Source organism: Schistocerca serialis, chromosome 4, assembly GCF_023864345.2.
Source record: "Schistocerca serialis cubense isolate TAMUIC-IGC-003099 chromosome 4, iqSchSeri2.2, whole genome shotgun sequence".
Lineage (NCBI taxonomy): Eukaryota > Metazoa > Arthropoda > Insecta > Orthoptera > Acrididae > Schistocerca > Schistocerca serialis.
Genome location: NC_064641.1, coordinates 155,672,225 through 155,698,075, shown reverse-complemented (window position 1 = coordinate 155,698,075; position 25,851 = coordinate 155,672,225). Strand labels below are relative to the sequence as shown.

Genomic DNA, 25,851 nt, shown 5'->3' with positions numbered 1-25,851 from the left:
GCGAGTTTGTTTCAGTCACCAGCCAACTTTTCATGTTTCTGGGACATTAAACAGACACAATGTGAGAATCTGGGGATCTGAACAGCCCCATGTGACTAGGGAGCTTCACCAGGATAGTCCAAAAGTGAATGTGTGGTGTGGAATCATGTGCAACCGAATAATTGGTCCATTTTTCTTCATCGAGTCAAAAGTTACTGCAGATGTTTACCTCGAGCTTCTGACCGAATATATAGCACCACAACTGATTGACTTACAACCAACTATCATTTTCCAGCAAGATGGTGCACCATCGCATTGGGGACTGCATGTTCGTCCGTTTCTCAGTGAAACATTTCCAGGCAGATGGATTGGGAGGGATGGGCCATTTCCTTGGCCACAGCTTTCGCCAGATATCACCCCCTTGGACTTCTTTATGGGGGTATGTAAAAGAAATCTTGTATCAAACACAGATACGGGACTTTGCTGACTTGAAGCAAAGGATTCGTAACGCCATTTCCACCACTGATTACGTTATGCTACAGCGAACATTGCAAGAAATAGAGTACCGTCTTGATGTGCTTCGTGCAACTAAAGGCGCCACGCCCATATAGAGGTCTATTAAACACTGTCAAAAAAACTTTTATAAACACTGATTACAATAAAAGAAATGTTGTTAAAATATTTCAACAACTGCCGTTGTAATAAAATTTTGAAGTTGTAAAGGGACTTTATGGACACCCTGTATGATAAATGTTATAAATGTTCAATGTGGCCACAGTTGGCAGCACGGAAAACTTCGACGCGGTAGCCAAACTCGACCCACACGCGCAAAAGCGTATCTGCTGTTACTGAGTGCACGACAGCAGTGATCCGGTTCCGCAGAACGCTCAGAGTGGTTGATAGAGGCGGGACGTAAACAGCTTCCTTCACATAACCGCATAAGAAAAAGCCGCAGGGTGTGAGATCATATCTCGGTGGCCAGAATGCAGAGCCAGGTCCTCAAGTCCCCAGAGACCGATCCAGCGTTGAGGAAGGGAATCATCATAAAGCCTCGTACATCACGGTGCCAATGGGGCGGAGCTCCATCCTGTTGGAAAATGAAGTCATTGGAATCTTCTATAACTTGAGGGAACAGCTATTGTTCCAACTTGTCCAGGTACGTGATTCCCGTTACAGTTCTTTCCGCAAAGAAAAATGGTCCCTAAACCTTTGTACGGAATGTGGCACAGAACACGTTGAACTTTGGTGAGTGTCTTTCGTGTTGCAATGGTGAATGTGGAACATTGTGCGAACATTGTGTCTGTTCACTTTTCCACTAAGGTGGAGCGTCGCTTCATCGATAAAAATTATACGCTGCAGAAATGCGTCATTCTCCATCCTCGCAAGCACATAACCACAAAATGCGAGACGCTTCTCTTTGTCATGGGGTTGACAGCCTACACATTTAGTAATCGGTAGGGCTTGTACAGCAAATGCCGTCTCAGAACTTTCCGTACACTTGGTTGGGCTATTCCAAGTTCTCGACTGGCTCTATTGGTAGACTTACTGCGACTGTGCACAAAAATTTATTGAATCCGTCAGAGATCATCCTCTGACACACGCGGTCGGCCTGCGCTCTTTCCTTTGCATACACTCCGAGTCTGTTTAAATTGCTTAAACCAACGGCTAATGCTTTTCCGAGTTGGTGGTTGAATATCGAATTTGGTACGAAATGCCCGCTGCACTGAAATTTGAGACTCACGTTTCTCGTACTCAAGAACGCAGAAAGCCTTGTGCGCCACAGTCGCTGTCTCACTCCCCCGGTAGCTGAGTGATCCGCGCTACAGAATGTCAGTCTTAATGGCCCGGGTTCGATTACCGGCTGGGTCGGAGATTTTCTTTGCTCAGGGACTGGGTGTTGTGTTGTCCTAACCATCATCATTTCATCCCCACCGACGCACAAGACGTCGAAGTGGTGTCAAATCGAAAGACTTGCACCCGGCGAACGGTCTACCCGGCGGGAGGCCGTCGTCACACGACATTTACCACGACATGTCACTCTCAACTGACGTTGGAACGGACTGACGGCCCTATTGCCACGCGAAGTCCACCGGCCGCTTGTGAAACTATCACTGCCCGCCCGCCGCCGTCCGACAAAAACTTTGAAACTTCTTTTCATTGGCATAAAGCTTGTTCATTTTGGATTTGTACTTGAATACATACGAATTTTTGAAAATGGGTCCATCATTTCGAATAACCCTGTATTTTGTTCGGTTTTGTGTTAAGAAGACAGGGTGTCCGTTCTGTTGTAGACAATAGTTCTATGTTTAATTTATCCCTTTTAGTAGGATGTTAAACGATCAGTTTATTCCGCTGTCCTTGACGCAGAATACATGTCAAATATACCTTTCGTTCTCTGTCACGTTTGCAACTAATCCACCCGGGTAGTACGGCATTTACACTCATGACATCCCCAGCCAATGTGCTTTATTCAGTATTTTTCTAGATGTATAGATTTTCTGTTGTTTGAAGTTGTGGTCTTTTGAACTAATGCTATGTGTATTATCATTGCTTAGATATATACAAATGCAGAGCGGTTGCAATTAAACGTCGGCCGTTGTGGCCGAGCGGTTCTAGGCGCTTCAGTATGGAACCGCGCGACCGCTACGGTCTCAGGTTCGAATCCTGCCTCAGGCATGGATGTGTGCGATGTCCTTAAGTTAGTTATGTTTAAGTAGTTCTAAGTTCTAGGGGACTGATGACCTCAGATGTTAAGTCCCATAGTGCTCAGAGCCATTTGAACTATTTTTGCAATTAAACTTTCGTTATCTCAAAAGGCTCCCATAACAAACGAGAGATTGTAGAACAATGAAGCTTTGTGGAAACGTTTGTAAGGAATTGCGGATGAGAAATAACGAATAAACGATTGAAAGAAACACATTTTAATTCCCACATGAGAGGATAACATTTGTTAATTGCGCACCGTCTTTACGTTCCAAATTACAGATGTTGCTCATTGCGACGATCATCTACATCAACGACTGCCTGGAACCTCATTAGAGATTGCTCTACTGCTTCAACAGACAACAGTGGACCATGGAATGTCCACACAGTTTGTGCACTGCTTGAACATCGTACGTTGCGTCCAGCATTCTCAGCCATGGAAACAGTAACTTCTTCAACATTATGCGGCGCAATTGGCCATCGGCCTTTCTCAGGAGCAGTTCCCAAATTGCCATTTAATTAGAACTGCCGAATCATGTTCTTCAGCCTTGGTGCAGAAAGAAGACGTCTCCGTATTCTTGAAATGTGCCGATACTCGCGAAAAGTAGCTGTGCTATTGCTGTTGTTTTGATAAAACTGCTTTACGAGTAAAGTTCTGCTCATCTTGTGCAAACACATATTGACTGTCTGCAACTTAATGTAGAATGACGCTTATATTCAAATCCTACGTCACTCTACCAACTCTAGCGTCTAGCAGCAAGTCATGACTCTAACACTAACACAAATCCTGTAGCACAAACTGTGAACATCATTCCTATAGAGTGTGATACGCATACGGTAGTTAGTTTTCGTTCTACCCTGACTCAAGTAGCGAAAGTTGAATTATAACCACCCTGTGTTTTATTTCTTTCTATTCAAATATTTTCAAAATATTTAAAACTTCATTGCTGTCATCTTCCTATTCTGGCGAATCTATTTCCAGTTACACTTTGCGTTTAGCATTTAACGACTCGACATAGATTGGATTTTGCCATAAGCAAAGACTGATTGTCTTAACTGTTTCTACAGCCAGTATGAAGTTATGATGCAACTACAGTCAAATCGCTTGTATCTAAACTTTGGATATGAGGGAGCGTTGCCACTTAGGGCATATTTCGAACTTACCTTTGTAAGTAATCCATTTTAAAAACTGGACAGGGAGCTACAAGGAGAAATGGGAAAAAGTCATGATCCAGTTTTCAAAATCTTGCACGGCACTTCGAGCATGAATAAGGTCTCTCATCATTCCGCTAGGTTCCGTAACTGCTCACACTCATTCAATAAGCCAGCGGAAGCGAGGCAGCAGCGAAAATGTTGTAGCTATGTTAGGCTAATCCGTGTAACTTCTTTAGCTATCTAGCCACAAAGGCCGAGGGCTGGGTCTATCATTACGACACCGAAACATGAGAGCAAAGCAGTAAATGGGAATTTGAGGATTCACCACCGCCGAGAAAGGCGAAGGTCCAACCATCGTTGGGCTAGATGATTCCGAAAGTTTTTTGGAGAGGGGGGAGGGGGTCTGCCATACTGCAGTGCTAACAGATTATACTCGTAAGGAACATACTAACATACTACCAAAATCTCCTGGCGAGATTGCGGGTGGCTGTTAAGAGGAAGCATGGCGTGAAGCTATCTCGGTGGATGTCTTTCTCCACGATAACTTCCCCATTCATTCTGCACAGGATAATGCTACACGTGCTGCTTCTCTGGGCTGTCGGATTTATCCTCGCCCCTGTATTCTCCTTGCATGGCACCTAGTGTCAACTTCCACGTTTCTCTGATGAAGGAAGGTATTTTTGGGTTGATGACGATCCGATTTCCGAGGTGGAGTGTTTCCTGAACAGTCAAACCAATGACTTGTACAACCCAGGTCTCCGATAACTCTTTCATAATTAGGAAATACTGGGTGTACTGATGAGTGAACGGCAAGAAAGGACAAGCGGCTTCACCAAGTATCACTAATGACTACCTCTTGTGCTTGTGACTTTGGTTTTAGGAACTTGTGCTACAGACCGTTATTACATGAAGTGTACTCACTGGGTTTATCCTTAGCCTAGGCAAAAACAGAAGAGAGTGCGAGAACAGGAGACAAAGAACAGGGCCCGAACAAATCACTGTAAAGTAAGTTCTGCGAAGTCTTAAGCAACCACCACATAAGAAGGCACTTGCAGGAGACCAAAACAAAGCCGAGATGCTCAAGGAACTGCCTCAAGAAGCGACCACACACGATAACCCGCACATTCACCAACGTCATGGAGCAGAGAACATATCGCTGTGCTTGAAAGAGAATCGTTGTCATAGAAATACCAAAGTCGGGGAAAATCCCTACAGGTGCTAAAAGCCACTCTCTACGCCGAGTAAGCCGGCCGAGATGGCCGAGCGGTTCTACGCGCTACAGTCTGGAACCGCGTGACAGCTACGGTCGCAGGTTCGAATCCTGCCTCGGGCATGGATGCGTGTGCTGTCCTTAGGTTAGTTAGGTATAAGTAGTTCTAAGTTCTAGGGGACTGATGACCTCAGAAGTTAAGTCCCATAGTGCTCAGAGCCATTTGAACCATTTTCTACGCCGAGTAAGGCCTTCAAGCGGATTCAGCTGAAATGCTCAGCCTGCAGCTGATCAGCAAAACTGTGCTTCACGATGAGCAATTCGTGTCTGGTGAAGGATGTTCCACGCCTCTCTAACAGCTTCGAATGGTAGAAAAAGTCGTCCCGATGTCTGACTACACTGAGTATTGTGGAAGGATTTTAGTGGACGTCTCCAGCGGATTTGACAGGTTTGCTACCAGGGACTGATTTTAAAATTTTTGGTAATTTTTTCTGTTTTCTGTCTTTCCCTTAGTTGCTTTATATTCGTGGATGTATGTATCATCTATGCATCTATAACTACAGTTCAGCTACTCGCCAGTTACCCGGGAAGCTCTGTCACCAGGTTCCGAGACGCAGATTTTGCGTTGTCCCACCAAGTCAGCAAATACATATATGCAGACGATACCACAGTCATCTGCAGTCATAGACGACGAAATGTGACATCGAGAAGACACGAAGATGCATGCAGGGATATCGAAACATGAGTGAAATATGGGTGCACTAAGTGGCTTTAAAAGTCAGATGATTGTCTTCGATGTATAAAATGTACAGCCGGCCACCATATATAGACTGACGTGGCTTTTTTCTGTAGAGGATGTTAGGCCGCACGTTATTGGTTAACGAGTTAGAGGAAAGGGACTAGTTTTTCTGTAAGAAGCAGTGTGACGGGTCAGAGTTCAGAAGATTTGGAACCGCACCAATCAAAAGTCAATGGCAGACGCAAGAGGTGGAAATGTGCGGTTTCCTTTTAATTAACCCTCGATCAGAAATCAGATTCCGACTTCATCCCCAACCTTCGTGACGGTCCCCGCGAGTCTCTGCCACAGACTCCTACGTTGAGGGACGCTACCTGCTATCGAACCGCCAGAACTGACGCACTGGAGACTTACAAATTTTTTTGCTAATCTCAACTTATCCACTGACGAGGGTCATTGGTTCTGCCAGTTATCTATTCGACACTCTCTTTAGCCACCGCCTGCAATATTATACTGAGATCGGACTGCAACACCGAGACGATGTGTAGGGCCATTAAAATCATTTTAAAGTAATTCGATTACTTCAAGCGTCAATTTCGAGCCATGCATTTTAACTAGATGAACAGATGATTTCAACTGCGTTCACAAATATGACGTTTTGCCTTCTGTATTACTATCATGTTTCAGTTAACATTACGACAATCATTGGGCACTTCATCATTAGTTTACTAGCCAGATTATTAACATATTTTTTCCTGATCAAGTACGACCGATAAGCCAAGATTTTATTAGATAAATATCCATCACTACAATGTTCCTTGCTAATAGATCGTGATCGGTGTATAAAACTTTCTCCTAACGTTTCCTCTACGACTGCGGAAGACACCTTCAGAATTAAAGTGTCCAACTGCAACCAGAGAGAGAGAGAGAGCGTCGAATATACGGGCAGTGTAGAAGGCATTACAGTTCATCACGTGACGTCAGCTACAAGGTTATCTCTGGTAGTGCCAAAATTGTTGACTGAAAGTAATCGATCGTCATTCTTACGTTGCAATCTTGACATCCAAATTTTATCTAATTTAGCACCTTCCTCTTTTCTGTTAAAATTATTACTGTGCTTGTAAATCTCAATAGCCTCTTTATATATACGGCCATGATAATGTGATGTTTTAGATATGACACATGTCTCAGTGAATTTTATTTAATGATCACCGTCTTGCCGGCCGTGGTGGCCGAGCGGTTCTAGGCGCTACAGTCTGGAACCGCGCGACCGCTCCGGCCGCAGGTTGGAATCCTGCGTCGGGCATGGATGTGTGTGATGTCCTTAGGTTAGTTAGGTTTAAGTAGTTCTAAGTTCTATGGGACTGATAACCTCAGAAGTTAAGTCCCATTTGATCACCGTCTTGGTAAAGATGTTCCGCTACGGCCGATTTATCCGCACGTCCCAGGCAGCAATTCCTCCTGCGTTCAGCCAGACGAGTGTCAACACATCTTCTTGTGGTACCTATACAGGGTGGTCCATTGATCGTGACCGGGCCAAATATCTCACGAAATAAGCGCCAAACGAAAAAACTACAAAGAACGAAACTCGTCTAGCTTGAAGGGGGAAACCAGATGGCGCAATGGTTGGCCCGATAGATGGCGCTGCCATAGGTCAAACGGATATCAATTGAGTTTTTTAAAATAGGAACCCCCATTTTTTATTACATATTCGGGTAGTACGTAAAGAAATGTGAGTGTTTTAGTTGCACCACTTTTTTCGCTTTGTGATAGATGGCGCTGTAACAGTCACAAACATATGGCTCACAATTTTAGACGAATAGTTGGTAACAGTGTAACCACTGTGACAGATCACGTTAAAGCCTGTGCTATGGTAAGTGAGCGGGATTCACCTTATGAGAAAAGATTTTCGCATAGATATCGACCGCGTGTACCTGAATGGTGGCAAATCAGACTTACATCCACTCTGTAATGACAATGATCCGTCAGGTAAGTTCGAAATGCAATCACACGTCACGATAGGTCAAAAGCAAACCAGCAGATGCTATCAATGTGACAATACGGTCGCCAGCCTAATTAGGCATTAACTGAGTTTTTTCCCTGTACAAGTTGGTATATATTCATGCAAAACAACAAGTTGTAATACTGCATAATATAGTAGAATTTTAGAACCAGAAAATCTATTGAACTGATAGTTTCACGTTCAGTACTAATATGAAAAATCAGGAATACATAACACTGCACTATAATATTTACTACAAAACTTTATGCTGTCTATTAATCTGATTAAAATCGGCCATAGGTTACCGTAGAAATTGTACTTTCATGCCACACACAAAATGTCAATTTTGATAAAGATAAGACACTGATAAATTTTGACTTTTATATTGACTTTCACTTTTGCTGGTCAAACCAATTTAGAACGCTTCAGAATTCAAATGAATGAAGGAGGGACCCTGAAACTGTTATGATCACTGTATTGAAAAAAATGATTACTGAATTTATTATTCATTCAAGATTTCCGTTGTGTCGTGCAGTGCCCGCGTGCATTTTCCCGTGCTCGCCTGCCATCCACCTTCTACCGCTCCCTGACAGACCGGGTATTCCCCCGAGGTTTTGCATTCTACATATCTTAACACATTGCCTACGTATGGACCAGACGCACAGTTACAATTTTAAACATCTTACAACAGTTTCAACATTTGTTACATTTCAATTCTATTACTATATTACTTGACATTTGAGATAAACATTAATATTCACATTGAAACTTACACTCCTGGAAATGGAAAAAAGAACACATTGACACCGGTGTGTCACACCCACCATACTTGCTCCGGACACTGCGAGAGGGCTGTACAAGCAATGATCACACGCACGGCACAGCGGTCACACCAGGAACCGCGGTGTTGGCCGTCGAATGGCGCTAGCTGCGCAGCATTTGTGCACCGCCGCCGTCAGTGTCAGCCAGTTTGCCGTGGCATACGGAGCTCCATCGCAGTCTTTAACACTGGTAGCATGCCGCGACAGCGTGGACGTGAACCGTATGTGCAGTTGACGGACTTTGAGCGAGGGCGTATAGTGGGCATGCGAGAGGCCGGGTGGACGTACCGCCGAATTGCTCAACACGTGGGGCGTGAGGTCTCCACAGTACATCGATGTTGTCGCCAGTGGTCGGCGGAAGGTGCACGTGCCCGTCGACCTGGGACCGGACCGCAGCGACGCACGGATGCACGCCAAGACCGTAGGATCCTACACAGTGCCGTAGGGGACCGCACCGCCACTTCCCAGCAAATTAGGGACACTGTTGCTCCTGGGGTATCGGCGAGGACCATTCGCAACCGTCTCCATGAAGCTGGGCTACGGTCCCGCACACCGTTAGGCCGTCTTCCGCTCACGCCCCAACATCGTGCAGCCCGCCTCCAGTGGTGTCGCGACAGGCGTGAATGGAGGGACGAATGGAGACGTGTCGTCTTCAGCGATGAGAGTCGCTTCTGCCTTGGTGCCAATGATGGTCGTATGCGTGTTTGGCGCCGTGCAGGTGAGCGCCACAATCAGGACTGCATACGACCGAGGCACACAGGGCCAACACCCGGCATCATGGTGTGGGGAGCGATCTCCTACACTGGCCGTACACCACTGGTGATCGTCGAGGGGACACTGAATAGTGCACGGTACATCCAAACCGTCATCGAACCCGTCGTTCTACCATTCCTAGACCGGCAAGGGAACTTGCTGTTCCAACAGGACAATGCACTTCCGCATGTATCCCGTGCCACCCAACGTGCTCTAGAAGGTGTAAGTCAACTACCCTGGCCAGCAAGATCTCCGGATCTGTCCCCCATTGGGCATGTTTGGGACTGGATGAAGCGTCGTCTCACGCGGTCTGCACGTCCAGCACGAACGCTGGTCCAACTGAGGCGCCAGGTGGAAATGGCATGGCAAGCCGTTCTACAGGACTACATCCAGCATCTCTACGATCGTCTCCATGGGAGAACAGCAGCCTGCATTGCTGCGAAAGGTGGATATACACTGTACTAGTGCCGACATTGTGCATGCTCTGTTGCCTGTGTATGTGCCTGTGGTTCTGTCAGTGTGATCATGTGATGTATCTGACCCCAGGAATGTGTCAATAAAGTTTCCCCTTCATGGGACAATGAATTCACGGTGTTCTTATTTCAATTTCCAGGAGTGTATTTACAGTTTTCTTAACGCAATGGCATGAAACAAAAAGAAATGAAATCAGAACATCAATTACACAAGTTTATCGTAAAATCAAATGAAAAGAATTCCTTATATGTACAACAGTACAGAGTCGTTGTTGGTACAACAGGTACGTTTTTTTAAGTTAAAATGCAGAACGTAGGTACATTTGAACATTTTATTTCGGTTGTTCCAATGTGATACATGTACCTTTGTGAACTTATCATTTCTGAGAACGCCCAATAGTGAATTTTATGCCGGTTTACGTTACCGCTGTTGGTGAATGACGCTTCGTCGCTAAATAGAACGCGTGCAAAAAATCTGTCATCGTCCCGCAATTTCTCTTGTGCCCAGTGGCAGAACTGTAAACTATGTTCAAAATCGTCGCCATGCAATTCCTGGTGCACAGAAATATGGTACGGGTGCAATCGATGTTGATGTAGCATTCTCAACACCGACGTTTTTGAGATACCCGATTCTCGCGCAATTTGTCTGCTACTGATGTGCGGATTAGCCGCGACAGCAGCTTAAACACCTACTTGGGCATCATCATTTGTTGCAGGTTGTGGTTGACGTTTCAGTTGTGGCTGAACGCTTCCTGTTTCCTTAAATAACGTAACTATCCGGACAACAGTCCGGACACTTGGATGATGTCGTCCAGGATACCGAGCAACATACATAGCACACACCCGTTGGGCATTTTGATCACACCAACCATACATCAATACGATATCGACCTTTTCCGCAATTGGTTCAAAATGGCTCTGAGCACCATGCGACTTAACTTCTGAGGTCATCAGTCGCCTAGAACTTAGAACTAATTAAACCTAACTAACCTAAGGACATCACACAATCCATGCCTGAGGCAGGATTCGAACCCGCGACCGTAGCGGTCGCTCGGCTCCAGACTGTAGCGCCTAGAACCGCACGACCACTCCGGCCGGTCCGAAAATGGTAAACGGTCTATTTTACCACGGGTAATGTATCACGAAGCAAATACCGTCCGCACTGGCGGAATGTTACGTGATACCACGTACTTATATACGTTTGTGACTATTACAGCGCCATCTATCACAAAGCGAAAAAATTGGTCCAACTAAAACATTTATATTTCTTTACGTACTACACGAATATGTAATACAAAATGGGGGTTCCTATTTTTTAAAAAGCAGTTGATATTCGTTTGACCTATGACAGCGCCATCTAGCGGGCCAACCGTAGCGCCATCTGGTTTCCTCCTTCAAGCTAGACGAGTTTCGTTCTTTGTAGTTTTTTCGTTTGACGCTTATTTCGTGAGATATGTGGCCCGGTCACTATCAATGGACAACCCTGTATAAACCAGTCTACAAGGAATTTTATATATATACCCGTTGTAGACAAGGATTTCGTATATATTTTGGCTATCTTAATCATTCTTTTATCTTCCTGGTGGGTCTGAAGGTAGTTTCCACACCACACTTGCTCAACAGTTTCCCAATGTGATCTGTAATCGTACTGATGAACGGAAGGAATACTTTATCTTTGTGCGGCTGTCGTTTATCTTCGATTCTGATTCTCTTCTTAGGGCGAAGTTTTCGACCTATCTTCTTGTCAGAAAAACTATTCTTCTTGAATGTCGACCGTAGATGTTGAAGCTCATAAGTCGGTTCACAAATTTTGTGCCCTCTTGTAGTGTCCTCTTTTTTGTCTGTGGTGGCTATTAGAATCTTTGTACAGGTAACGGTCAGTATGCATAGCTTTGCTGTATGTACACCCTATGGCCCAATGTTCCGTCCCCTCGCATGAAAACAGACATATCCAAGAAATTCAGTTGGCAACCATTCTCCGTCTCCATAGGAAATTGTGTTTTGGATTGATACTGTTGAGATGTATCAGGGAGGCATCCAGTTACTCTGCACCGTGTGTCCATACTACGAAAGTATCATCCACATAGTGGTACCATGCGGCCCGTCTTTTACTGGTAGTCGACAACGCCTGTTGTTCAAAGTTCTCCGTAAACACATAGACCACAGCTGGACTAAGAAGACCGTCCGTAGCCACCCCGTCAATCTGTTCATAAAAGTCATTATTTTATTGAAAATAGGTCGTGCAGTGTCTGAATAACGCCACAGTATCTGCTGGAAAATATCCGCTATACGTGAGATAGCTTAGTTCACTGGAATCATGGTAAATAACGACACGACATCAAAACTAGCAGGGATACCAGGTTGGCCCACGTGCATTCCTTTTAATTTGTCAATGAAATGATATGAGTTTCTGATATGGGAGTCAGTTCCATCTACATAAGGTTGGAGCAATGAGGCAAGGTGTCTAGTTAACTCGTGGGTGGGAGACCCATTAGCTCTCATAATAGGCCTGAAAGGAATCTGTGGTTCGCGTACCTTCGGTAATCCATAGAGCGTAGGCGGATCCTCTTTCGTTCTGCAATGTGACTTCTTATCATCAAAGGAGAGTGAAGACGCTTTCACCAATGGATTACTGATTTTTAAAATCTTCGTAATCGGGTCCTTATGAAGTTTTTTTTTATAAGTGTTGCGATCGAAAATATTACTGATATTTTTATGATAGTCCTCACTCTCATCCTTGTCTGCGGTAAGAACGATAATATTTTTATCTCAATTCATATCCCTCAGAGCCATCCTTACATAGGTATCATGGAATGTTAGAATAGGTCATAATTGTGTGCGTAGGGTAGTATCTCCTCTTTATGTTCTGATCCTAATTTCACACTAATTACAAACTTTAAGACTGTCAAAAGACGCGATTGTCACTAGCCTATGTCTGGGAATTAAGTTTGTGAATTACCATTAATAATAGATATAATCTTAAATATTAATCAATATTTCATTAAATAAAGTGGCTGCTCTACGAAGTACAGGATGTTGACACGTCGTTGAAAAACAATTCAGACCTATGAGTTTGCTGGTTTGTCTATAAATTTGATTTTGACAAACATGTAAATTCTATTTCTGTGCTTTGGGCCCTTATGGTTTTCAGTGCCTCAGTTTTCCTATAATGTTACTCCTTTGACAGGAACTAAATTTCACTGTGATCGTGTATGCTAACTGATGTTATTCGGACTGCATTTAGTCACCTGAAGGTTTAAGATTTGAAAACGAGAGACTCAAACCAACGCTGTAGTTGCGCTACGTTCTCAGTTGCGAGACAAAACACGAGCTCCTTGAGACGTCCCCGAAGCTAGTCCAGGGGTCAAGATTCGGAGATCATCGGGCCAAACAGCTGGTCCTGCACGAACTGTCCAATTATTCTGATAAACAATACGAGGTACTCGCTAACCTCCTGGCTGAAATGTGCAAGAGCACCGTCGACGAAGCAGCATCAGTCGGTATGCAGGTGAACACTACACGCCAAAAGCCTGCACTGGCCCATGATGTTAGGCTTACCACAAATGACAGTACGCATCATAACTCGGAAATAAATCTGTTTCAAACAAAACTTTAATTTACATTTTACTCTTGCTTTGTTTCATACATAACTCACGAGAAGTTTGTACAGTCGCTTTTGAATCAATCCGTAGATAACCATAGTCTAACACTCATCACGGAACATTTAAAATTTGCCACAAAAACAAATCAAACAATAAAATAGATTTTAAAAAAGCCACAATGTTCACTACCACCGTCCCACCATCCTCCCCACCCCACCCCACCCCCCTATCCCGTATTGACACTATTACAGCTTTCTTCTCGAAAATCCTTGGCGTTGACACCTTCAGTAAAAGCCGTCATTCGAAATGCACTGTGGAATATTTTGCTGTTCCGTTCCGTTAAGTGTGCATCGAACGCAATTTTTGAGAACTGTTTATAACCTATAGGCACAGTGACAAAAATGTAAATTCAATAGCTGACATATGTACATATTCCAGGCCACAGATGATGCCTTGCAGAAAATAAAGGCGAAACGCGTATGGCACTAAAATTGTGTTTTATTCAGTTGCTGTCAGACGGTCCATAAGTAAAAATTATCAATATACCGTATTATTCAGAATGTTTGGTAATTAGGAGCGAAAACTGACAGGGGAGTCTAAAAACTTCTTTCCACAAATGAGTACGGACTTAGAAAGCGCTCGTGCGAAACTCAGCTCGCCCTTTTCTCGCACGATATTCTGCCAACCGTGACTGAAGACCAACAAGCAAATTCCATACTCCTAGATTTCCCGAAAGCGTCTGACGCGGTGCCCCATTGCAGTCTGTTAACGAAAGTTCGAACGCACCGAATAGATTCTCAGATATGTGAGTGGTCAAAAGACTTCTTAAGTAATAGCAGCCGGCACGGTGTCCTGAGGAAGACAGGACTACGAAAGTTCTGAATAAGTCTTGCACTTGGGCGGCTCCGATGATCCTCTCAGTTCGGCACCCGAAGCAACCGCCCATAGTATCACGTACGAAATCTTGGCGGACCTGACCCGTGAGCTGTCCACCAGCCAGGCGCCCGGTGGGTTCGGCAATCCGCAGGCGCAAGACGCTTCCGCCGCGCCGCGCCTCACCTGCGAATTCCGTGCGGAGTGTCGCGGGCGCGCGCCGAACGCCGCTATTGGCGGGCGGCGGGGCGCGGTGGAGGGGCAGCGCGGCGCGCCATTGGCTGGCCGCGGCCGGGCCGGGGCGCCGGCTCCCCGCCTGCGCGCGCCGCCCCAGTCGCCGTCGTGATGCCGCGGCGAGTGGGTACCGAGGGACAGCCGACGTCTCGCCCTCAGTAAGGCACTGGTCGCCGCGCGGACGACTGCTCGCGCGCGCCACGCTGTCTGTCGCCTACCTGCTCTTCTGTCCTGTCTTGTCGTCGCGATGCGCTCGCCGCCGCTGCTGCTGCTACTCCCGCACCTGCTGCTGCTGCTGTCGTCCTGGGCGGCAGCGGCGGTGCACCACGACTCCTACCTGGACCTGTTCGCGGCTCAGCAGGGTGCGCCCCAGGACCCCTGCTACGACGAGCACCGGCCGCGCCGCTGCATCCCCGACTTCGTGAACGCGGCGTTCGGCGCGCCGGTGCACGCGTCGAGCACTTGCGGCGTGTCGGCGCCGGTGCGCTACTGCGACGCCGACGGCGCGTGCCGCGTGTGCGACCAGGCCAAGGCGCGCCTCCGCCACCCGGCCGCCTACCTCACCGACCTCAACAACCCCAACAACGTCACCTGCTGGCGCTCCGAGCCGTCGCACCCGCCGGCCGGCTCCGCGGGCGACAACGTCACGCTGACGCTCTCGCTGGGCAAGAAGTACGAGATCACGTACGTGAGCCTGCAGTTCTGCCCGCGCGCCGCCAAGCCCGACTCGCTGGCCATCTACAAGAGCGTCGACTACGGCAAGACGTGGCAGCCCTTCCAGTTCTACTCGGGCCAGTGCCGCAAGGTGTACGGCCGGCCCAACCGGGCGACCATCACGCGCGCCAACGAGCAGGAGGCGCTGTGCACCGACGCGCACCGCTTCGGCGACGGCCTGCCCGGGGGCGGCGGAGGCAGCGCCGGGGGCGGCGGCGGCCTGGGGGCGTCGCGCATCGCCTTCAGCACGCTCGAAGGCCGGCCCAGCGCCGCCGACTTCGACAACAGCCCGGTGCTGCAGGACTGGGTCACCGCCACAGACATAAAGGTCAGTCCGACGCGCCAAGCCACGCCGCGTTGTTTGACAGCGCTGGGCGCGCTAGTTCGCTTGGCCCTGCCGTGCGCGTCCACTCGATAACTGCTAGACTTTAACGACACTCATTCTCATTAGGAGAACAGTTTAGCTTGAGCTGGATAGAGATGGTAGTACAAGAAATACGCGGTGTTCGTATCTAAACGCGCGTTTTCAAAATAGTTCCCCCTCCTCCCAGCACCGAAATCGTGTCTACGGTGAAAGACTGAACTACTGGACGGTGACGACTATGAATGAGTCACAGATCTGTGATAATTGATTGAACTATAGCATGGGTCCAAATTTTTAAGCACTTTCCCTTGCAAATAACTAAAACTGCAAGTCACATTCAGAAAGGCTAGTATTAAATAAGACAAATTTTCGGCGAGTATTTTGATGACTAGCATGTGATATAAATATCTCCCTTCCCCCAGCCCGCTGCAAACTTAGTTATCGTCACTGACTAATCTGTAGCGACGTAGCCCGAGGTGTACGTTATGCTGCAAAGTGGTACCATGATGAAAAAGACAGTTTCAGCTGTATGACAAATGTTGTCACCGGTTCGACTTCCGTCTGGGTCGTGGATTTTCTCCGTCCTGTGACTGGATGTTTGTGGTGTCCTCGTCACTTTATCATCATTCGGGAAATTGGCGAACTTGCATTGTGTACGTTGTACGGGCGCTGATAACTACGAAGTTGTGCGACCAAGAAACCAATCACCACCACCACCACAAAACATTTATTTATAATCCAACTAGTTGCGCGACATTAGACCATATCTTCAGGAATGAATGTTTATTTAATTATTTATTTCAAACGATAACTAGTAGAAGACTCGACATTCTTTGTCCCTTGTGATAAAAAAGTTCAACCGCGAAACTAAGTTATACAGTTGTCATGGTGCAGTTCTGCAGCTGTGGATCTCCACAATACAAAAATTGCTCAAAGGTGATAATTTAGTTGAGCGATGGCCAAACAAACGAATTTGAATGCCAAATGGAGATTGTGCTGACAGATAGGTCTATAGTGCAGTCAAAGTTCAACGTTCGCTCACACTTCATCATAAAAACTAAAATTGCAAGATGAATTCAGAAAACCTGTTATATAATGGACAAGTCTCAGACGAATATTTCGATGCGTGCTGTGTACATTTCAGTTACCAACTAAGAACAACGCAGGCAGGCGGGGACGGTACGCGTAACTCTTACTCCATTTGCACGGGCTAAATTTTGAGATAGTTCGTTGCTGCAATGCCCAAAAATAGCTCTTACTTATGTGTTAATGGCCCGGCCACATTATTGCAAGAAAGGTGATTATCTAACAAGGGGAGGCCACGACGTTCTCATCACTGATTGACGTCGAACTTTACGCTTTCGGTAGTCCGTTAAGACAATATAATGTGCAAGTTGAAACGCGTACTACTTAGGCGATTTCGAGAAAATCGCACGAGAAGTCTTACGCCTCGAATAAAAATTGTTTTGCGACTCCGAGCATGAGATGGCAGCGGTCATGTGGTTAGCGTTAAAGTTCCTCAATCGCTGGATCGAGTCCCGCCCATATTTTTGTTTTTTAGATGTGTCTTTCTTCAGCATTGGTCTCATTTCATATATATGACATTTGAAAGCTAGTATAATGAAAATACACGTACATTTGAATGAACTTTTGTTAGATTTCCAATGTTATTTTGCTGTTTTCGGCGTTTTCAGAAAAAACGTGATGCATTCGTTCGTTTACTTGTCCATAATTACAAGTATAATAGTCGTTGCAGCAATTAGAATCGGTAAACAATCAAATACCATCGGAAATGCAATAAAATGTCGTGCAAATACATGTATTTTTTTTATTACGACACTTATAAAATATGACCAGTGGTGGAATAAAATGTACATTTGAAAACTAAGTTCAGGAAGACGCAGTCCATCGAGCCACCGATTATGGAACTCGAGCGCTAACCGCTTAACAGCTCCCACCTCGTGCTCAGTGGCAACGCACTGGTACATGTTTGACGCTTAAAACTTCTCTTGCGGTTCTCTCGATATTGCCTAAGTAGTACGCCTTACTGTTTGTACATTACGTTGTCGTAATTGACTGCTAAAAACGTACGGAGTCTGAAGTAAAAGCATTATCTGACCATCGTGGCCAGCCATTGTAAGTTTTGCAGTTGTGCACGTGGGCTGGACGATATTTCAGGTGACTGAGCCGTACGCGTTTCTGGCTTTGTAAACGCTTCCGTCCCACCCTTTGCACCAAGGTACTTTGCTACTATTACTGTATGCGCTCAAGATTTGGAATCAAAATATTGCAGCTATGTAGATGGTTCATCCTCAGCGAGCGTGAGTCGTTTTCTGCGTCCACTCATTAAATTTTGGAATTGATCAGCGTTGACTTACATGCACATGCTTACTCTGTCACGAAGTCTGTCGCGTTACTAGAAACTTCGATGATCCACTGCGCCAACACAAAAAATAGTCACGAAAGAAACACGGGAAAGCTTGTGACATTGCAGCTTCAGCTAATTATAAAAGACGTGCAATGGTGCTGTAGCTTTTGGTTGAATATGTTCAGTATTTAAGGATACTAAGGCGCAGTACTAAAGACTTTTTCGTAAAATAGTAGTACAACGTTATTTAAAACTTGCATAAATGATTTTCGTTCTTTCACGCAGGCGTTACAAATTTCTGGCAAGAACATGTATATCGACGAACGATGCACTTTTACCGAAACGTCAAACATCTGTGTAAATCACTGGTAGCCAAAAGCCTCGTTATCGCTAATCGATTTAAGGCGTCTACAGTGCCTCATATTAGATAGGTCTTTGCACCCTTTCATTTAATGTCATGTACAAAAGAAATTCAAAAACGTGTTCAGACATTCTGAAAACGAGTTATCTAGCCTCATTTTAAAATTCTGCATTATTTTTCTTTACATTTTTTAGAAATGAGGTTGAAAAAGTATAACAGCCGCGCACCCACTTCCACCTGCTGGCTTTCGTCTATTTTCCGCCGCACTACCGTGGAAAGTTAACTCTTCTGGCCTGGAACTGCGTTGCTGCACTTATTGTCCAGCGGTGTTGCCCAACATGAGGCAACATCTCGTGTTGCACGAAATGCTGATGTCCAGTTCAAATGGTTGTGAGCACTGTGGGACTTAACTTCTGAGGTCGTCAGTCCCCTAGAACTTAGAACTACTTAAACCCAACTAATCTAAGGACATCACACACATCCGTGCCCGAGGCAGGATTCGAACCTGCGACCGTAGCGGTCGCGCGGTTCCAGACTTAAGCGCCTAGAACCGCTCGGCCACAACGGCCGGCCTGATGTCCAACTGTGCAGGGATATATTTTGAGAATTTATTTTGGCCGCATAAACGCACCGTTTTGGACAAACCCAACAACATTCATTATACATATTTCCTATAGCCCACACGAGCGAAGTGTCCCTAATACTAGGGAAATAAGTGTTCTGTTGTGTTTTGGAAGGAAACATGGAATTCGACATTTCTGTACATGGCACCGCGTTATATTGTATAAAACTACTGCTGGAGAAGACCAACGTGTCGGCCACGGTCGCAGCGGCCTTCTTCTTGGTCTAGCTACGCAGTGTCCCTTATATTTTGTTATTACTGTTCACTGCGCATGCTATTACATCATAATGTTAAAATGATAGCTCATTTCATTGGTCACTTAAGGAAGAAGGAGAGGGAACTTTATTTTAATAGGTTACTGCGGTGGAGGGCGAGCGTAACCTTTGTTGTCTATTGGCTCCTGTATTATGTACCATTATGGGTGGTCACCGGCGAATGAGAAGTTGGCTCCTGTTGGAACCTCTAATTGTTTCTGTACTCAAGAAAGAGGAAGCTATAGATTGGCCTCTACACTGTCTAATCAAAGGTGTCCCGACACCTAATAGTGGATGCTAGTATAGTATGTGTCCTCCGCCTTTATGACAGCTTGAACTCTGCTAGGGACATTCTCAGTGACGGGTGTGGGTGTCTGCGGAAGAATGACAGCTCATTGTTCTCCCAGAGGTGAAATCAGATAAGGCCGTGACGTTTGATTCTGGGATCTGGAACGAAGCCAGCGGTCGAACTCATCCCATAGGTGTTTCTTGAGGTTCAGGTCGTGGCTCTGCTGAGACCAGTCAATTCCAGAAAGGCTACTGAAAAAGTACCATTGCCTCACAGGTGATGGTTTATGGCAGAAGAGTAAATCGTCATACTGATACAATCATAATCTCCCAACTGTTCCTCTGTTGTGTCCTGTACACAGTGCTCTAAAATATTGATATCCTTCCGCATTTAGCTTTTTCGTATGCGCAGTGATGGGGAACACACCCTAACAACCCAAATACCGTAATATCAGCTCTTCCAAACTTCACTGTTGGTTCAAAATGGTTCAAATGGATCTGAGCACTATGGGACTCAACTGCTGTGGTCATAAGTCCCCTAGAACTTAGAACTACTTAAACCTAACTAACCTAAGGACAGCACACAACACCCAGCCATCACGAGGGAGAGAATTCACTGTTGGACTACACATGCTGGTAGGGAACGATTTCCAGGTATTCGTCAAACGCAAAGCCTACCATGGAATTGCCATAGGTTACAAATCATTAGTTTCTAGTCATCCACTGTCATGTGGTGTCGCTCTTTACGCCATCTCAAGAGTCAGTATTGACTGCAGGAATCAGAAACGCGTGGCTTATAAGGAGCTGCTCGACCGTTGTATTACATTCCTTTTGAAACTGTCATTGTGATGGCTGGACTGCTCGTCGCACTTTGGAACTAACGAGTGACTGATTTCACGTCATACTCAACGGTCCCTGTCCGCCTGATATTGGTCTAGTTGTAGTTGTTCCTTCACATTTCCACTTCACAATCACGTCATCAACAGTTGATTTGGGTTGAAATGTCCCTGATGGAACTGTTAGATTACAGTCAATAAATAGACCACGTTCGAAGTCAGTCTCTCATAACTCCACTCAACTATTACGGCTTTTCTACTAAAATCACAATACCCCATACCCCTCTTTGACACTGGTTGGTTCGCCTCTCGTGATATCTAATGGTCAATCCCGCTTTACACAGCGGTGAAATGAAATGAGCGCATGGCATTGTTGGCCTGGAGGCCGCATGTGGGGAAGTTCGGTCGCCGAGTGCAAGTCTTATTCCAGCCGACGCCACATTGGGCGACCTGCGTGCCGGTGATGAGGAAGAAATTATAACACAACACCCAGCGAAGAAAATCTACTTGGCCTGGAATCGAACTCTGGCCCGCTGCACGGGAGGCAAGCACGTTACCACCCAGCCAAGCAGGCGGACTACACAGCCGTGTCTGGGTACTATTGATCAAATGGCCTATATAACTTTAAAGTAAACTTCTCGACCCTGGCACAGTGAGGGAACATATAGAGATAATATTATTATATTAAATCGAACGATTACGAGAAATCGGTAGTAGAAAGGGCGAATTGAAAAACTTTAATTTTTGGGAAAATTGCGGGAAAATAAAACGCGGTATACGAGGGTCTAGGCGATAAACTCTTTGGAAGAAAGCCGTCGACGATTACGCGAAAACATGTTGAGTAAGTTTATAAATTTGTATGCGAGAGGGACAGGACAACAAGTCTCGTACCTTATTTTAGGCATCATGACAGGTTATGGAACGTGGCGCGGGATACACACATTCATATTTGTGTTCCTCTACTCCCGAAAGCCTACGTCAGGGAAAGACTAATTCTTCTAGTAAGTATTCCCCATCATACACTGAACACTGATTCCTCAAAGAAATACGTAGATATATCGTCAGGAACATTCTTCACATGACGAGAAATAAGAAGTTAAAGACCCACTCACCCTGTATTCTAAAAATGCACTTCTCCCGTTTGACTCTCTTTTCACTCAGTGTAGCTATAAACAGCAATGCGAAAGTCGTTAACACATCATAGTGTAAAAGTAAATCCTTCTATAAAGTCGCCGATTTTCTCTATTATTTTATTCCATAATTTTCTTATTACCTCGTTACATTTGTATTTCTAATATCCTGTTATCGTTCATGTTCAAATTAAGAAGTTTGCGTTATTCAGTTGAACTGTTTGGTTAATTAACTTGACGTAATATTTGTTACGCCATACAGGAATCAAGAAATTCGCTTACTTTATTACGTTCAGGGAGGACTTCTTTCAGAGCATTATGGATGCTGTTCGTTTCTGTCGTTCCACTAGGCTTGTTTTGGTACATTTGAATTACTTGCACCAGTTTCAAAATGTGCTGTTAGGCGTACATACAACGTTGTGAATTTGCATTGGAAGCTTCGATTCAGACTGTACGTTACGGAAAGGAACATAGAAACATTCCACAATGCTTCTGAAATGGCGACGTTCACAAAGGCAGGCAAGACGTTGGAACTGAACGTCGCCGTCAAGGTTTCCCACGAAGAAAGTTTCGACACTGATGTCGTCTGGCAGCATCGAAGGTTAAGCTATTCTGGCCACTCTCCATCATGTTATGGCGGTGAACTTTTCGCTTTTGGTTCATCTCAGTCACTGTTTCATCGTGTGTTGGTTTTCACGACATATTCCGAAGGTAACAAGATTGTATTTTTCCTGTTCGTGTGGTCCCTCAACCGTGACCAAATACCGGGAAACTAAAAATGAGTTAGGTTTTACAATTCAAGATAATGTAGAAATAGATAAAAGGTTTTATAACGAAAATAGATTCAACAGGCTAAATGTCAGCCCTCTAGAGGAAGAAAGTGTTTTCGAAGTTATTTGGCAATTAGAAAGAAAAGATGCAAAGAACAAAGTAGAAACGGCGTAATATATTGCCATTTAAATATTTTTAGTATGTGTACATGCATATATTTTCTCACGCAAATAAATATCGACGATCTGAAATATTTAGATGGGACTTTCCCTATTCTTTCAGTTTCTAGCAAATACCTAAAGTTTGTCAAAGGCACCCGTTAAGAGTTTTCCATTGGTCAGTAATAAACCCTATTCCGCCTTCTTGTGAGGACTACCCCTTCTTAACCCCACTTTGACCCGACAGGACAGCACAGCACTGAACGACATGCCGGTGCCGCGCGGGATTAGCCGAGCGGTCTCAGGCGCTGCAGTCATGGACTGTGCGGCTGGTCCCGGTGGAGGTTAGAGTCCTCCCTCGGGCATGGATGTGTGCATTTGTCCTTAGGATAATTTAGGTTAAGTAGTGTGTAAGCTTAGGGACGATGACCTTAGCAGTTAAGTCCCATAAGATTTCACGCACATTTGAACATTTGACATGCCGTTACGTTGACGTCCCGGCTGCTGTGAACATCCCACCGTTTAACGGTGACATTTTCTTCCGTGATTTGTGAGTAAGCCGAAGATACGAGGTGTTCAAATAGTCTCTCCGCAGTGCCGTATGATTTTTCGCCTGCCTGGGTTACTACCCTTCAAGCGGACTCTCCCAATATTCCACTGTTTCGTTTATCTCTGCCACCGTCAGTAGTATCGTTGGTGTGTGTCGTTACGTGTTGAGTTGAACGTGTAAGTTTAGTTCCTTTGTTCATTTGCTTCGTTTTTGTCACTGATAAGATGCTAACCATTGAAGAATGTGTGTATTTAGTCGAACAAGTGTTCAAAGCTGGCGGTAAAAACGAAGTTCCAGTTCGTCAAACATTTAATTCAGTTTTCCCTGAGACAACACTCCCACATCGCGAGACTGTGCGAGATCTGATGAACAAATTTCGAAGTAAGAGTTCAGTGACAGATGCACCGAGAAGTGGTCGTACTAGCGTTTTGTCTGAGGATAAACTACTTGATATTTCCGATAAAATGTCCGAGAGTCCGAACAAGTCAGTAAGAAAACTTGCCCAGAAAATCGATGTTAGTGTTGGAACGGCCCACACCGTTGTAAGGAAAAAAATTAGAACTTTTCCCATACAAAGAGGCAGTCGTGCAAGAACTGAAAAATACTGATCATGGCAAGAGACTACATTATTGTCAGTGGTTCAAAAATTTCGTTCAACAAAATGGAAGGGATATTCTTAACGAAAGCTTTTTCACTGATGTGTGATTTCGTTTATCCGGGTACGTGAATTCAAAAAATTCTCGTATATGGAGTTTTGCAAATCCATTGTGTATTCATGAGGAACCACTTCATTCTGTGAAAATAGGAGTTTGGATTGCAATTTCTAGACATCGGATTGTTGGTGCCCTATTTTGTTTTCAACGAAACAATAAACGCACAATGATACTGCAGTGATATTCTGTACGCATTCATAGGAGAAATTGTGTTAAGTGAAATACTGAACGGTTATTTTCAACAAGATGGTGCAACTCCGGATACAGCTTGCGTTTCAATGTAACTGCTTGCTGATGTTTTTGGTGATGGCATAATTTCACAGGGACTTTAGTCTCCACGATCGCCTGACCTAACACCACCTGACTTTTTCTTCTGGGGTGCAGCGAAAGCAACTGTCTATAAAAACCGTCCAAAATCCATCGACGAATTGAAAACTGCAATATCCACTTTCACTGCATCTGTTACAGAAGAAATGTTGCAGCTTGTGTTTGGAAACATGATTAGAGGAATTGAATTGGGTATTCAACAACAGGGGGGACACTTTCAGCATTTAATGTGAAAATTTGTAAGTAAAAATGAACATTCAATAAATTAATAACTTGTATTTCACTGAATTTCATTTCGGTATATTCACTGCGGCATACGTCACGCGCGGCTTACAAACATACAGCACTCCGGAGAGACTTTTTGGACGCCCCATATAATAATAATAATAATAATAATAATAATAATAATAATACACAGAATTACCTCTCACCTGACAAACCTCCACATTCTGCTGCTAAACACCTCACTGGGCTGTTGATGTATCCGGGAATGCACTATTTAACATATTTTAACCCATTTTTACCTCAGTTTTGCATTCTTTATGGAGTCACATTTTATGTACGTACAGGTTTTTTTTTTCTTCTAAGAATTCCTGTTGGTTCGGTTTAGCTTTTCTTATGTTAACAACGTGTATAGGTGTTATTCTCGATTTTTAATCTTGCAGATGCGCCTGAAGATAGGACATAGGTCGTGAAACCTGGATACGCTTTCTTTTATTAGAAATAAATAATTTTTACAACTGTAACGGATTTTATTATTAATGATGAATTCCTATCTGGTTTGAAAGCGATTGTCATTTGATGAGGCTGGACAGTCGTTTCCTGTTACTGTCGATTAGGATTCTTTTACTGTCACTGTTCTTACGGCGTGTTACACGTCTGGGAGTGCTACACCTTTCCCTGCAGAGAGGTCGGCATCGATCAACCAAAAGTTCGGACAACTTCATTCTCGGCGTGAACCTGGGCACATCCAAACATGACAGCGCCTTTACGTCATTGTCACGTCTTCATGTCTGCCTCACTTAACGAGCCGATTCCGTAAAACTGATGGCCACCTACACGTCAGTTCACTGCCACGAACCATCCAGAGTGACCACCAGTGTGCTCTTATAACGGGGTCTGTAGTCCGTTGAGGTTGATTAGTTACTAAAACAAGAGACTCGTTTCTCTTTTTGCCAGTCGTTTAATCTGAATTGAACTCTTAACTTCGTTACGACAACTACTGAAATCGAAATATGTTACAGAAGTTGGTGTTTGTTTTTTTTCCCCATATCTCCTCCTAAACCACTGGATCGATTTCAGCCAAAGATCCCGTACTGTCAGGCAAAAATCGCTGTGGGGGTAAGAACCAGATACCTATCATAGTTCAGGAGATGTGACGTCATAAAGATTGAGGTGCGTGAAAAATTGTCGCATTGTGCATGAATTGTGATTTAACCGCTGCTACTTCGCTTTGCCAGAGTCGTCTCAACTTCAGGAAATTAATGACACCTAGCAGCGCTTTTGGTAACTTTCAACTTCGAAGCGCAAACGACTATAGGTGGAAACGGTACTTTCGAATTCTGAAGAGGCGTTGCTACAGAAACATTTACAAACTCGTTATAGATAAGCGAAACAGCTGCTGCCAACGTACCGGAACTGTCCGGGACCAAGTTTCATAATTTCAAAAAATTTTCAGGAATGTATGGAAATGAATTTTTTTATACTTACTTACAAACAGTTCATTATTTGTTTTCGTTTCTAATAGAAAATTGGCAAAACGAATACCCGGACAATTCCGGGTTGCCCATCTAGTGTACGATAAATAACAAATACAGAAATTCAGAATTGTGAAAATTTTTACTGATGTTTCTG

The 25,851-nt window shown here is 44.7% G+C and overlaps 1 protein-coding gene across 1 annotated transcript in view; it reads left to right on the top strand.

Moving 5' to 3' along the window:
• The first annotated feature begins 14,660 nt into the window (after window positions 1-14,660).
• LOC126473920 (netrin-1-like) overlaps window positions 14,661-25,851 on the top strand; it is a 549,144-nt gene continuing 537,953 nt past the window's right edge. Inside the window, exon 1 of the mRNA XM_050101275.1 lies at window positions 14,661-15,583. Coding sequence (XP_049957232.1) covers window positions 14,789-15,583 — 795 coding nt within the window. The 5' untranslated portion in view covers window positions 14,661-14,788. The remainder of the gene's footprint in view (window positions 15,584-25,851) is intronic.